Source organism: Amblyomma maculatum, chromosome 8, assembly GCF_055883805.1.
Source record: "Amblyomma maculatum isolate TAMU_Amacu chromosome 8, ASM5588380v1, whole genome shotgun sequence".
NCBI lineage: Eukaryota > Metazoa > Arthropoda > Arachnida > Ixodida > Ixodidae > Amblyomma > Amblyomma maculatum.
The window spans coordinates 12,056,345-12,069,694 of NC_139351.1; the positions used below are offsets into that span (position 1 = coordinate 12,056,345).

The 13,350-nt window shown below is 49.9% G+C and overlaps 1 protein-coding gene across 1 annotated transcript; it reads left to right on the plus strand.

Moving 5' to 3' along the window:
- The first annotated feature begins 2,576 nt into the window (after positions 1–2,576).
- LOC146180548 (uncharacterized) lies at positions 2,577–13,074 on the plus strand. Its single transcript, XM_084577772.1, has 3 exons — positions 2,577–2,586; positions 4,623–5,479; positions 13,048–13,074. Exons 1-3 carry the CDS (start codon positions 2,577–2,579, stop codon positions 13,072–13,074), a joined length of 894 nt encoding a protein of 297 aa, XP_084433898.1.
- Positions 13,075–13,350: the final 276 nt, after the last annotated feature.

Below are 13,350 nucleotides of genomic sequence, written 5' to 3' on the forward strand. Positions count from 1 at the left end.
TGTTCCATTTGGTTTTCTCTGGCTTGCAACAATGGTATCACATGGGACCATATTTCAAACAATGCTGCGCGCCTTTTTTTTTTTCGTCTTGCGGTGATACCTGTTGAGGAACATTAAATATACTATATAACAATCACTTCTGTTTTATTTGATGTAGCCAACACACGAACATGTTTTTGTGTATATACTGTTGAGTCAACGAATATTTTGGCTATCCCACTTATTTTTCTCGTTTGTTGTCTTTCTACGCCATAATCCTGGCTAATCAATTTTTGCACCGCTGAAATGAATACCAACCAGTTTATAATTTCATTTTTTTTAGCAAGCTCAACGTACAATTTTAATGAATGAACTTTTGTGCTACCCATTAATGCGTAGAAAGGGTACATTTGTTGCATGCAGCAGGTAACCTATGCCATTTTCTATCCTGTATACCTTTACAATTGTTACACCGTTTGAAATAGTACATGTAATCTTTGTATAAAATAGAAGTAACCTTTACGATGTCTATTCTTTACAAAGGGTAATAGGGCAAAGTTACACTTTTTAACCCTTTAATTATACGTCCACATCAATGTGAAAATGTGCACATTTACAACGATTACCCAAAGGTTACCGTGTAGGAACAGTCCTCGTGGTGTCCATCTCTCCTCTTGCCTATTGGTAATGCAGATCTCGATGTCGTCTAATCTGCGATAATGGAGAGTCTTGTCATTGTTACCAGCACACTATCACGCACTTAAGAAGCGAAGTTTATGCTGCAATCAGTTCGCGCGGTTGATTTTATATTATTGATATCACTGCCATTTCTACTAACAAAAGTACTATCGACAGTGATCCAATTACCGATAGCATTGCATCGTTAGCTAAGATCTAACTCGAGCAATTCTAGCCGCTGGCGTGTTTGTTTCAACTAATGTTCATTGTTGTTCTTTCATCAGTTGTGTGTTTTTCCAAATGCTTCCACTCTGACTCCAAACTGAGCGCAGATAAATTCAACAGGTATTCCTAATGTCGGAAAACAGAGAGCACGTTCTCAATTATTGCGACTCAGAGTTATTTAGTTATTTGAGGGTGCTAGGCAGCCGAATAGAGCTTTTTTTCAGTGCTGTCACACGTGGCTGTTTAATTTATATTTTATTTTATATTATTGATATCACTGCCATTTCTACTATCAAAAGTACCTTCGACTGTGACCAAATTACCGATAGCACTGCATCACCAGCTGAGATCTAACTCGAAAAATTCTAGCCGCTGGCGTGTTTGTTTCAAGTAATGTTCATTGTTGTTCTATTCATCAGTTGTGTGTCTTTTTTTATGTTTCCACTTTGACTCCAAACTGAGCGCAGGTAAATTCAACAGGTATTCCTAATGTCGGAAAACAGAGAGCACGTTCTCAATTATTGCGACTCAGAGTTATTTAGTTATTTGAGGGTGCAAGTCAGCCGAATAGAGTTCATTTCAGTGCTACCCCACGTGGCTGTTTGTTCTCGCCCACGGCATTGTAAGCACGACGAGAATGTATTACAGAGAATTTACTTGCACAAGCATGAATACATTAGCAAATATACCTGTGTTCGCCAGTTCTTATGTTATTATCAGCGCACCGCGACAGTATTGCCAAGAAACTTTTAATTGAACTAATATATTGTTACGGGCGATAAAGAAGAGGCGGGCACTAGCGCGGGCAAGCGCCCTCGCGCTAGGTGAGACAACTCCGAATAAACGCCATCTACCATCGTCATCGGTCATGCTCCGTCTCCTTCAACTGCTTGCTACCCCGTAACATTTTGGTTGGAGTTGCGGGGTACGTCGTCATCATTCATCATCTTGACCCGGAGCTTCGGTGCCCTATGTGTTCTTGCGCGGTCGGCAGCGGGTTGCTGAGACGACGCATCACCTGGCGGTTTCCCAGCCAGCCGGACTCGACGTGACATCGCCGTTTTCTACCCCCTGCCCAGTCCCCCGCCCTGAGCATTAGCGATGAAGAAGCGGAAACTGGCGAGGGCAGGCGCGCTCGCGCTAGGTCTGTCATCTTTGATTAAACGTCATCTATTATCGCCATCAGTCATGTTCCGTCTTCGTTTTCATCGGCTTGGCGCCCCGTAACAATACCAAACATCATATTGACGCTTGTTATAGAAGATAATGAAAACTGACACGGGCGATTCAAAAAGATGGAGCATGTAGCGCCATGTAGCACAGCCAGCGTTCACAAGTATGTAAAGGCAGCGATCCGATGCGCTTTTCTTGCGCGTGACAACAATGCGCGTGACAACAAGACAGAGCTCTGTCTTGTTGTCACGTCTCTTTCTTCATCTACTTTTTTCGCGTCTTTTACCTTTAGGCCTACTTCATAAAGTTATCGGCAGAATATCTGAAGTTAATATATACCGCACATTCTAAGTCCTTTTCCGCTTAGAGTCTTACCAAATAGCGGAATTCCGCCTATAGTTTAAGAACAAGGTGTGAACGCCATAGGTCAAGCGCTCCCCCGCAGCAGTGCGCACGACTGCGACAGACTCTCGAGCCTCACCTTGAGTTTTTCTGGTGCAGCTCAAGCAAATGACTCGTAAATGCACCAATGTAAGTATACACCATATATTGTTTAGTGTGTAAAAGCCTAAATTTCCACAGGAACGCACAGATTCACGGATTATACGACTGCTACCCCAGCGTGTTTCATAGCTTTTGCAACGACTGGATGTAGGCTGCTGGTGCCCACGGCATACGATGCAAGCTGAGCTAGCAATACCAAAGCTATCCACTTCTTTTCGCACAGGTTGCACCTTTATTTGTTCACAAACTACAACTGCGCAGCAGGAATCGCCGTGGATGCTATAGAAGCACGGCGAACACCAGGACGCCTCTAACACAATTTGCCAACATGGCGCTCAGTCCCTCTCTCACGCACCCCAGTCCAAAAACCCCCTCTTCTTCCTCGTCGTTCCACTTGCAGATTCTCGCCCAATCTGCAAAAGATGCAACGTCCCTAGACACCTGCGCCGCGTATAAAAACAGGCGGCGCCGACAGCTGTCGACTGCGCTCGCTAAACTGGGTCACATTGATGCTTCCCGCTCAATGTGCACTCGCTTTGTGATGTGCGCAGTCGTTGATTTGGGATCTCTGCTGCCAGAACTACACCCGAAGGCCACATGCAACCCCTAAAGTTTATGAATGCGTGCTCCGTAATCGCCGAAACTCTGAACCCGAACTCCGCGTACTCGCGCTAAGCCTACTCGTCGGTGAAAGAGTCGGCCGTTTCACGCCAACTAACATTTCTGGCCAAGGTCATTGCTGATGACAAGGGGGAACACAAAGTGTAGCTTCTTGTTTACCTGCTTCTGACACGGTTCCGCTAGAGACAAGCGCAGCTGTTCAGGCTATTCACTCATCAGGTGTCAGTTCTTGCCAGGCCTCCGATCCGACCAAAACAGATCAGACGACTGTCCGCTTATCAGTTCCGTCGGCGTCGCAGGGCCGAAAGCCTCACACTAGTGTGACAGGCGACCGTTAATCGTGCTAGCGTGATCGCCGGTGTACTGCGAAAGATCAGTGCGTCGATAAGCTAAGTAACCTATAATCGTGCAGTCCACTGACTTTGGCCGTGCCTTATGCTGATGAAAACCTGCCTTACACTTTCGTGCTGTAATATCTTCATCACACAATTCTGCATGGGGCGACCACTGTGTCAACCGTGCAAAGCAGATGACGCTACACTGCCTATCCTCTGTGACGTCACACAAGCATTTCAAAATGGCGGTTGCCCTCGGTGGGAGGAGCTATAGTGCCTAGAATATACTGGAGCTTCCTGAAGCCGATTCGATAGCGCTTTTGTGTGATATGCGCCGCGCTCTAAGCACTAAAACTTTGCCAGTAGAATCACACACCTCTATTTTATTCATACAAGTATAGAACGGTAATAGATCGAACGATCTTCTCATCACCCCTTTAAGCACTATTACGGATGGTGTCAACCGTTATTCCACTGACTTTGGCTGATATATACATTCATAGTCGGTGGTTGACCCTGACCTTACGGGGCTGGGACAGGTAGGTCACTGCCGCTTGCGGCGAGGGCTAGCCTGCTACCATTTTTATCTGTTGTAGGCCGTAATTCCACTCGCGACTGTTTCGGTGGTGGACCGACAGCTGTTAATAATAATATTAATAATAATAATAATAATGCGACGCGCGTCTTTTTCGTTCTCTTCTTTTCTCTTCTGTCCGCGCGAGGCAGCGGAGGTGGCTCAGCTACACAGCCAGTAGCAGGCCCGTGCATTTTATTTTCCTCCTTCGTTCAGTCGCAACCGCCACAACATACATGGTATATGTTGGACAATGCTGTGAGCTCTATTATAGTGGCTTGCCAATCCCACATGTAGATCTGCATAATTTAACACTCTCTTGTCTGTTCAGTCGACTGGACAATATTGACACATGCCATTCATAGACGACGATTTGAGCGGGCGATTCGGAGAAGACGACGAAGCGAAACGGTGCTCCGCTTTTGTGCTGCCCTGTCTGACTGTTGGTGTTCTTCGGTGCCAGAGTGCCAGAGCGCCTTCTGTGTAACGTAACGTTATAAATCTGGTGGAGGAATTGCCGGGTATCGATCCAGTCCTGCATAATCAACCTGTCAATACGGAGCTTACCCCCCTACATCAACGTCTCGGCCGCCGCCTATGTGGAGAGCCTCCTGAATTCGGATCCCTTCCGGCCGCTACCAGGACGACGCACCCTCAGACGGCCGTAGAACCTGCTTCAATGACATCTGAGAGCAGGCTTCCCACCCACATCCTGTGTCATCAGCCGCGAACACCCCCCTCTTTTCATGGCGACGTGTTCGAGGACGCCGAAGACTGGCTGGAGAACTACGAGCGAGTTGCTCGTTACAACGGGTGGACTGATGAGCGCAAGCTCCACAACGTGTACTTCGCTCTTGAAGAGTCTGCACGGACATGGTTTGAAAACCATGAGGCTACCTTTCCATCCTGGGCAGCCTTCTGTAATGATTTGAAAGCCACCTTTCCTAGCGCCGACCGCCGGGAGCGAGCAGAAGCTGCGCTACACTCGCGCAATCAGCGCCAGAACGAGAGCGTGCGTATGTTCTTTGAGGACATGACACGCCTTTTCAAGCGTGGAGACCCACAAATGCCTGAAGATAAAAAACTGCGCCACCTGATGCGGGGCGTTAAACAAGAACTTTTCGCGGGACTGGTGCGCAGTCCACCGCGCACTGTGGCGGAGTTTCTCAGCGAGGCAGCGACCATGGAGACAACGCTGCAACACCGAGCCCGTCAGTACAACCGTGACGTGAACATCATTGGGTCCGACGCACCCCCTGTGCATGTCGGCAGCGACATGGACGTACTACGATATCTCATCCGTTCTGTCGTGCGGGAGGAACTGCAAGCGCTCCGGATGCCTTGCAACACAACAGCTTTTCTTTCACTGACTGAAGTCGTCCGGGACGAGGTGCGTATGGCAGCTCAGCAAGTTGCTGACGTTCCCCAGCAGCGCGTTCCCCACCAGACGTTCGACGCGAGGCCCACCTACGCGTCCGTCTTACGTAGGGCTCCCCCGCCGGGCCATAGTATCAACGCCGCAGCTCCAGCAATGGAGCCGCAGGGTCCTCGCATGGAGGGACTCGCATGGAGCCGTATGGAGCCTCACTACTCCCCTCCGCCAATCTACCAGCGACCCCGTAAAACTCAAGAATGGCGGCCCCGGGACCGTCGGCCCCTGTGCTATCATTGTGGGGAAGCCAGTCACCTTTACCGGGCGTGCCCGTACCGCCGCGTCAACATGCGGGGTTTCGCCTCGGAGGAACTCTACCCTCGGAATGACGAACGGCCTGCTGAGATTGCAAGCGACCTTGCAGCGCGACAGTATCCCGTCACGTCCGGTTACCAAGAGCGTCGGTCTACGTCCCCGACGAGCTACTGTTCTACAAGTCCCCACTCTTCCCGACGCCGCTCCTCTCCCAGCCCTAGCCGGGAAAACTAATACCAGCGGCCTTCGGAGGCAGGGTCGCTGATGTCGGGAAATGTGAAGATCCTCCGTCATCGTCAGGTCGACCCGACGAGATTTCGCTTGTGTCAGGTAGCGACAGCATCCGGCATACTACCTCCGATTTATGTGTAACGATTGATGGAGTGGATGTCACCGCGTTACTCGACACTGGTGCCGATTATTCAGTAATGAGCCGTGGTTTTGCCCGAGAATTAAAGAAAGTTTTGACACATTGGTCCGGCCCGAAAATTCGCACGGCGGGAAGTCACTTGATCGAACCTTCAGGCAAGTGCACAGTGCGGGTCGGCATCCGTGGTTTTGTGTATGTTCGAAAAACTTGATCCTTGGTCTAGACTTCCTGCAGACCAACGGCGCTGTCATTGACCTGAAAGAAGCACGTGTTTCCTTTTCGACGAAACGAGCCGTGGCGCGCATTGAAGACGAAGATCCGGGTCTGAACGTTTTGCGTATAGTCGACGATGACGTGAGGGTTCCGGCACGTTCTAGTATGTTGGTTCTTGTAAAGCATGACTTATTCCACGATTACGAGGGCATCGCGGATGGGCACCTTCCACTACTACTCAAGAAGGAATTAGCCGTTGCTCGAGGACTCGTACAACTCCAGAACAGTTGTGCCACTGTCCTCCTAACAAATTTTGCTAAGGAGATGCAGCATCTCGCCAAGGACACGGCTGTTGCCGTCCTTCACGATGTTACTGCCTTGCCTCATTTATGCACCGCTGGAGCGAACCCGAAAGAAGAGGCCGAACCTTGTCATGCTCTGCAAACCGTTAAAATTAACCCCGACTTGAGGCCCGATCAGAGGAATCTTCTCTCGGCTCTTCTGAGCGATTTCGCAGACTGCTTCGCCACAGGCTCTAAAGTCGGTCGTACTCCTGTCGCCAAGCACCGCATCATCACCGATGAGACCACGTTACCGGTATGCCAGCGCCCGTACCGGGTTTCTCCTAAGAAACGTGACGCCATTAAAACGCAAGTGGATGAAATACTTGCGGACGACGTAATCCAGCCTTCGACGAGCCCATGGGCTTCGCCAGTGGTCCTTGTCAAAAAGAAAGATGGCACCTTGAGATTCTGTGTCGATTATCGAAAGTTAAATAACGTGACTAAAAAGGACGTCTATCCGCTGCCCAGGATTGATGATGCCCTCGACCGACTACGCGACGCCAGGTACTTCTCCTCATTAGACCTCAAAAGCGGATACTGGCAAATCGAGGTGGATCACAGAGACCGAGAGAAGACTGCATTTGTGACACCCGACGGCCTATACGAGTTTAAGGTGCTTCCGTTTGGTCTTTGCTCTGCACCGGCCACGTTCCAACGTATGATGGACACGGTTTTATCAGGTCTGAAGTGGCAGTCGTGCTTGGTGTACATATATAGATGATGTCGTTATTTTCTCGCCTACTTTCGAGCAACACTTGGACTGGTTGCGCATCGTGCTTCAAGCACTCAAAGGCGCGCAACTAACGATCAAGCCTGAGAAATGCCACTTTGCTTTCAAGGAACTACGTTTTCTCGTCCATGTTGTCAGTGCACAGGGCGTACTCCCTGATCCCGAGAAGACTACCGCAGTGTCAAATTTTCCACTCCCCACCGACAAAAAGGCACTTCGACGATTCCTAGGTCTTTGTTCATACTACCGACGCTTCGTCCAAGATTTTTCTAAGATAGCTGAACCACTGACAGCACTAACCAGAGAAGACATACCCTTCCTGTGGGAGACGATCAAGAACAAGCCTTCCAGGAGCTCAGAAGCCGCCTACACAGACCCCCAATACTCGCCCATTTCGACGAAGACGCAGCAACCGACGTAAATACTGATGCCAGCAACGTTGGCCTCGGCGCGGTACTCATTCAGTGGCAAGGCAGAGTAGAACGGGTTATCGCCTACGCGAGCCGAACACTCTCACGATCGGAGGCGAACTATTCGACAACGGAGAAGGAGTGCCTTGCGGTAATCTGGGCCGTCAGCAAGTTTCGACCATATTTGTATGGACGACCCTTCCGTATTGTCAGCGACCATCATTCCTTGTGCTGGCTGGCAAGCCTTGAAGACCCGTCTGGACGCTTAGCTTGTTGGAGCCTCCGTCTTCAAAAGTATGACGTCACTGTTGTCTATAAGTCGGGACATAAACACCAAGATGCGGATTGCTTGTCACGCGCGCCATTGGACTCCACTGCAGTGGAAAACGCCGACGATTTTCCTTTTATTGGGGCCATTACCCAATCCCATATGGCTGACCTTCAACGCAAGGACCCGGAGCTGGCGCCGCTCATCGATTATCTGGAAGGACGCGGTGGTAGAGTACTTCTTGTTTTTCGTCGTGGCTTGCAGTCATACGTTTTACGAAGTGGAATTCTCTACAAGCGCAATTTTGAAAGATCAAAAGAGACATTTCTACTCGTAGTGCCTACGCACCTACGGCCTGACATCTTAAGCGCTTGTCACGACGAACCGTCCTCCGGCCACTTGGGAGTTAGTCGTACGCTTGCAAGAATTCGGGAGAAATAATATTGGCCGAAATTATTACCTTCAGTGCGATCTTACGTTAAAACCTGCCGTGATTGTCAACGCCGAAAGACTCCACCCGTGAAACCAGCTGGATTTCTTCAGCCGATCGCTCCACCGAAAACTCCTTTCCAACAAGTGGGGATGGATCTTCTTGGTCCTGTCCCGAAGTCAATTAATGGAAAGCGTTGGATTGTTGTCGCGACAGACTACTTGACCCGATATGCTGAGACCGCGTCGCTCACAAATGGAACTGCCACCGAAGTCGCAGAGTTTTTTGTCCACGACATCGTATTGCGTCATGGCGCTCAGGCTGTTATCTTTACCGATCGCGCGGCAGCTTTTACGGCCCGCCTGAATAAGGCTGTACTGAACCTTACACACACTAGCCATAGACGGGCCACGGCATACCACCCGCAAACTAATGGCTCGGTGGAACGACTAAACAGAACTCTGGCCGACATGCTGTCTATGTACGTGGATATAGAGCATAAGACCTGGGATCAAATCCTCCCATATGCCACGTTCGCATATAATACGGCACTTCAGGAGACGACGCGGCTCACACCCTTCGAGCTTGTCTTCAGCCGTCGAGTGACCACTCCACTGCATACAATGCTGCCCGTATACACCGACGACGAAGATGAGCTAGACCTGGATATCTCTAGTTTTACCCAGCGTGCGGAAGAAGAGCGGCAGCTGGCAAGGCAGCGCATATACCTACAACAGCAACTAGACGCTGACCGTTACAACAAGGGACGGCGCTTCGCTGCCTACGAGCCTGGAGACTATGTCTGGATTTGGACGCCCGTTCGTCATCGTCGGCTCTGAAAAATTTCTGCGCCGGTACTTCGGCCCATATCGTGTCCTCCGCCGCCTCAGCGACGTTACTTACGAAGTTGAATCCGCGACCCAAGATCCCTCAAGCCGCAGACGACGCAAGTTCACTGATGTTGTACACGTCGTCCGGATGAAACCCTACCACGATAGTCCCGCTGACTATTCTTGAGACTGATGGTGCCCCGTTTTGTGTTGTGGTATCCCACACCAACCTAGCATAATATCTGTCAGCTCATCGCATCAAGCAGCATTTGCAGCATCGAGGCGATGCTGCCAAGAAGGGGGGCAATGACACATGCCATTCATAGACGACGAAGATTTGAGCGAGCGATTCGGAGAAGACGATGAAGCGAAACGGTGCTTCGCTTTTGTGCTGCCCTGTCTGACTGTTGGTGTTCTTCGGTGCCAGAGTGCCAGAGCGCCTTCTGTGTAACGTTACGTTACAATATTAGATGCGGAACCATACAACGCGTTTTGTGGTTGCTGGGTTGCGTCAGTTACTTATTTGGGCTCATATATTGTGCTTACTACCCCGCCGGGGTGGCGCAGTGGTTACGGCGCCCAACTACTGTTCCCAAGGACGCGGAATCGAATCCCGGCCTCGGCGGCAGCTTTTCGAGGGAGGCGAAAAGCAAGGCGCCCGTGTACAGTGCGATGTTAGTGCACGTTAAAGAACCCCAGGTGGTCTATATTTCTGGTGTCCTCCACTACGGCGTCTTTTATAGCCTGAGTTGCTGTGGGATGTTAAACCCCACAAACCACCACCACCACCATATTGTGCTTACTGCCTCATTATTCCTTGTTTTCAGCCTCTGCTTTGGTGCAATGGTTAGCGCGCTCATTTTCTGAGCCCAAGAATGCGGGATAAAATCGTGGACGCCTTTTGATGGAGGTGAAAAGCAAGGCGCCAATGTGCACTGCAGTGTATGTTCATATTTAAAACCCTAGGCAGTCAAAATTTCCGGATTTCTCCGGTAAACACCAAAAACAAACGAAACCTACTTGGGTTGTTTCAATATATGTTGTTAAATTACCTTTGTAATTTGAAATTTCAAACTGATATCTATTGCAAACTTCGCGGTGATACGTCACGCCGTGCTTGGTTTAATTCCATCTGGACAAGATTAATGCTGGTTGTTATGACGCCATGTTCTGTCAGGCAAGATTGCCGATTACTAAAGCTGCCATCCAGTTCGCCATCAGTCGCTGGTCTGCCACTTTGGCGTCTGCTCAAAGAGCTCCACGGGGGGCTCGGATGGAGGTGGCTTGGCCTGGCCCTGATGGGGCTGGGATAGGTAGGTCAACGCCGCTTGCGGCAGGGGTCCTGCCACCGAATTGTTATCTGTTGTAGGCCATCATTGCACCCGCGGCTGTGGACGACGACTGTTGCGGCGCGCGTCTTTCTCTCCCTCTTTTTTTTTCTTCTCTATTTTCTCTATGTCCGCACGAGGCAGCGGAGGTGGCCCCGCCGGGGTGGTGCAGTGGTAAGACGCCCGACTACTGTGCCGGAGTTCCCGGGTTCGAACCCGACCACGGCGGCTGCGTTTTGATGGAGGCGAAACGAAGTGGCGTCCGTGTGCTGTGCGATGTCAGCGCACGGTAAAGATCCCCAGGTGGTCGAAATTACTCCGTAGCCCTCCACTACGGCTCCTCAATCTCCCTTTGCACTTTCTCTCCCACCTTCCTCCGCTCCCTTACGGTGCGGTTGAGGTGTCCACAGAAAACAAGCGAGACAGTTACCGCGCCTCTCCTTTCCTATATAAATCTATCAGGCAGTGGAGGTGGCTCAGCTATAGAGCCAGTAGCAGAGCCGTCTATTTTCTTTTCCTTCTTCCTACCGTCGCAACAACAACAGAGAGCTGCAAGCAGGCGGGAAGATTAGAAATAAGCAAAACGACCTACTACGTATCATTTACATTCCCAACGCAGTAGTGCAGTAGTTAAATGCCCGGCTACTGTACTGCAGTGCCTGGGTTTGATCACGACCACCGGAAGCTGCGTTTCGATCAAGGAGAAATGAAGAAGCGTCCTCTGGGCGTGCGATGTGAGTGCATGATAAAGATCCCCAAATGGACTAAATTACCCTGTAGCCCTCCACTAAGGCTCTTTTTTTTCTCTCTTTCCGCTTTCAATCCGACATTTTTCTTTTACCTTACGGCGCGGTTAGGGTGCGCACACAATAAGTGTGATAGATAATATGCCTTTCCCTTTCTGTGAACCACTTAATAAAGCGTAAGCTGTATGGCTATTTGCGAGGCTCCTGAGTGGAGCTCCGTTAGGCCTGCGTGCCGGGGGTTCAAAAAGGAGTTTTATCTTGATAATAATAAAAGTTTTGATGATGATGGTGATGATGCAGCAGGTTTCGTGTCGGCATAACTGTCGGCGCTGTAAAATTTGGTTGGTATTCGTTGGTATTTCGGAAAAATAATTGTATCAAAGTATAGTCAGGGAAAGGTCTCAAGTGACAAATAGTTTAATTTGGTTTAATTAGATAATTCGAACCATTAACAATATTATTTGTTTTACAGAAAAGGAAAGTCGCACTGTCTGTCACACGTGTTCTGTGGACCGCCTAACCGGACCGTAAAGGAAAGGAGGAGCATGGGAGTGAACGCTGAAACAGTGAAAGGGGTGCCATAGTGAAGGGGTCCGGATTAATTTTGACCACATGGGGAACTTCAGCGTGCAATAACAAATGTCAATAACATCTAACAGCATATGAACGCCTCTTCGTTTCGCCTCCATCGAAACTTAATTAGAGCCAGTTAGGTGGTTTACAGGAAACGGAAGGCCGACTGTCTTTCCCTCGCGGATGAGGAATTAATCGGTTGATGGGAAAAAAGGGAAAGAGGTGCAAGTAAAACACTATGTTAATTATAGAATTGATGTTACACGGGTGATTCACAGGAAAGGGAAAACAGCTTTCCATCTCGCTGCTTTACGGGGGCGTAAACACAAATAATTTGTCACTACATGCCTGAAATTGTGAGGTCACAGCATATAAGTCACCCCTCGTCATCTATGTAGCGTATTGGGTAGGAATACCATACACCCTCCGGACAAGCCTCTTGCGTGGCTAACAATATTTTTATATTCTGGCAAAAACGGCTCGAGAGCAACTTGCGTATCTTCATCGGAGGACAACTTTGTTGCCTGAATTGCTGCTACGGACACGCTCCATTTCTTTAACAGATGCCTTAACTGCTGCTGCCTCTGACGATTACGCATACCGCTGACATTAAGGGTAGCGAATTGACATGCTGCGAGTCTGTCCTATTAAACATCCCCTGGTATGGGGTGGCGAGCCTGCAAATTGGAGGCCTTTCGGGCAGACATCGCCCTCCTCTTTAAAGTCACCCTTCCCGTGGCCTCTACGCAGTGTTCCTTCTGGCCATCACCATCGATACACACCTCATCATCTGCGGGACGATTCAAATGCACTTTGTTGTCCATACCCTCCACTGAGACACGCACGGCTTCGGCGCACGAACATGAACGGAGCACATCGCTCGCTGCCACACTGACAGCCGACAGAGAACCGGACGAGAGATAGTCGCCACATACGGCTCACCGTTACCCTCCAACGGTGAAGGAGAATCAATGACGAAGGAAGATAGGCTGGCATTCACTGACCGTATCTTCTCCACTGGCTCCACAGGAGGCATATCCAGACATCCTTCAGTGACAGGTGGTTCCTGCGCAGCAAACACAGCACTCTATGTGGCCCTCACAGGCGGGCCCGGGTCCGGCGGTTTTGGCTCTGGAGATGCGGATTCTAGATGAGCAGTCGCTGCAAATTCTCTGTGTAGAAGGCCTCTGCTCTCCACAAATTTGGGGTCCACGACTTAGCTCACCGGTCACATCGACAACCTCTGACACATCCATGGTATGTTCTGATGCCACGTCATCTTCTCGTGACCAATGGCCTTGACGCAGCCTATCAGCATAACTCAAGACACAG

Bases quoted from the DNA above. Each gene is read 5' to 3' on its own strand.
- LOC146180548 (XM_084577772.1), top strand. The intron at 5,480-13,047 runs GTGCGTATGGCA...CTGGCTCCACAG, and splicing joins CTGAAGTCGTCCGGGACGAG to GAGGCATATCCAGACATCCT.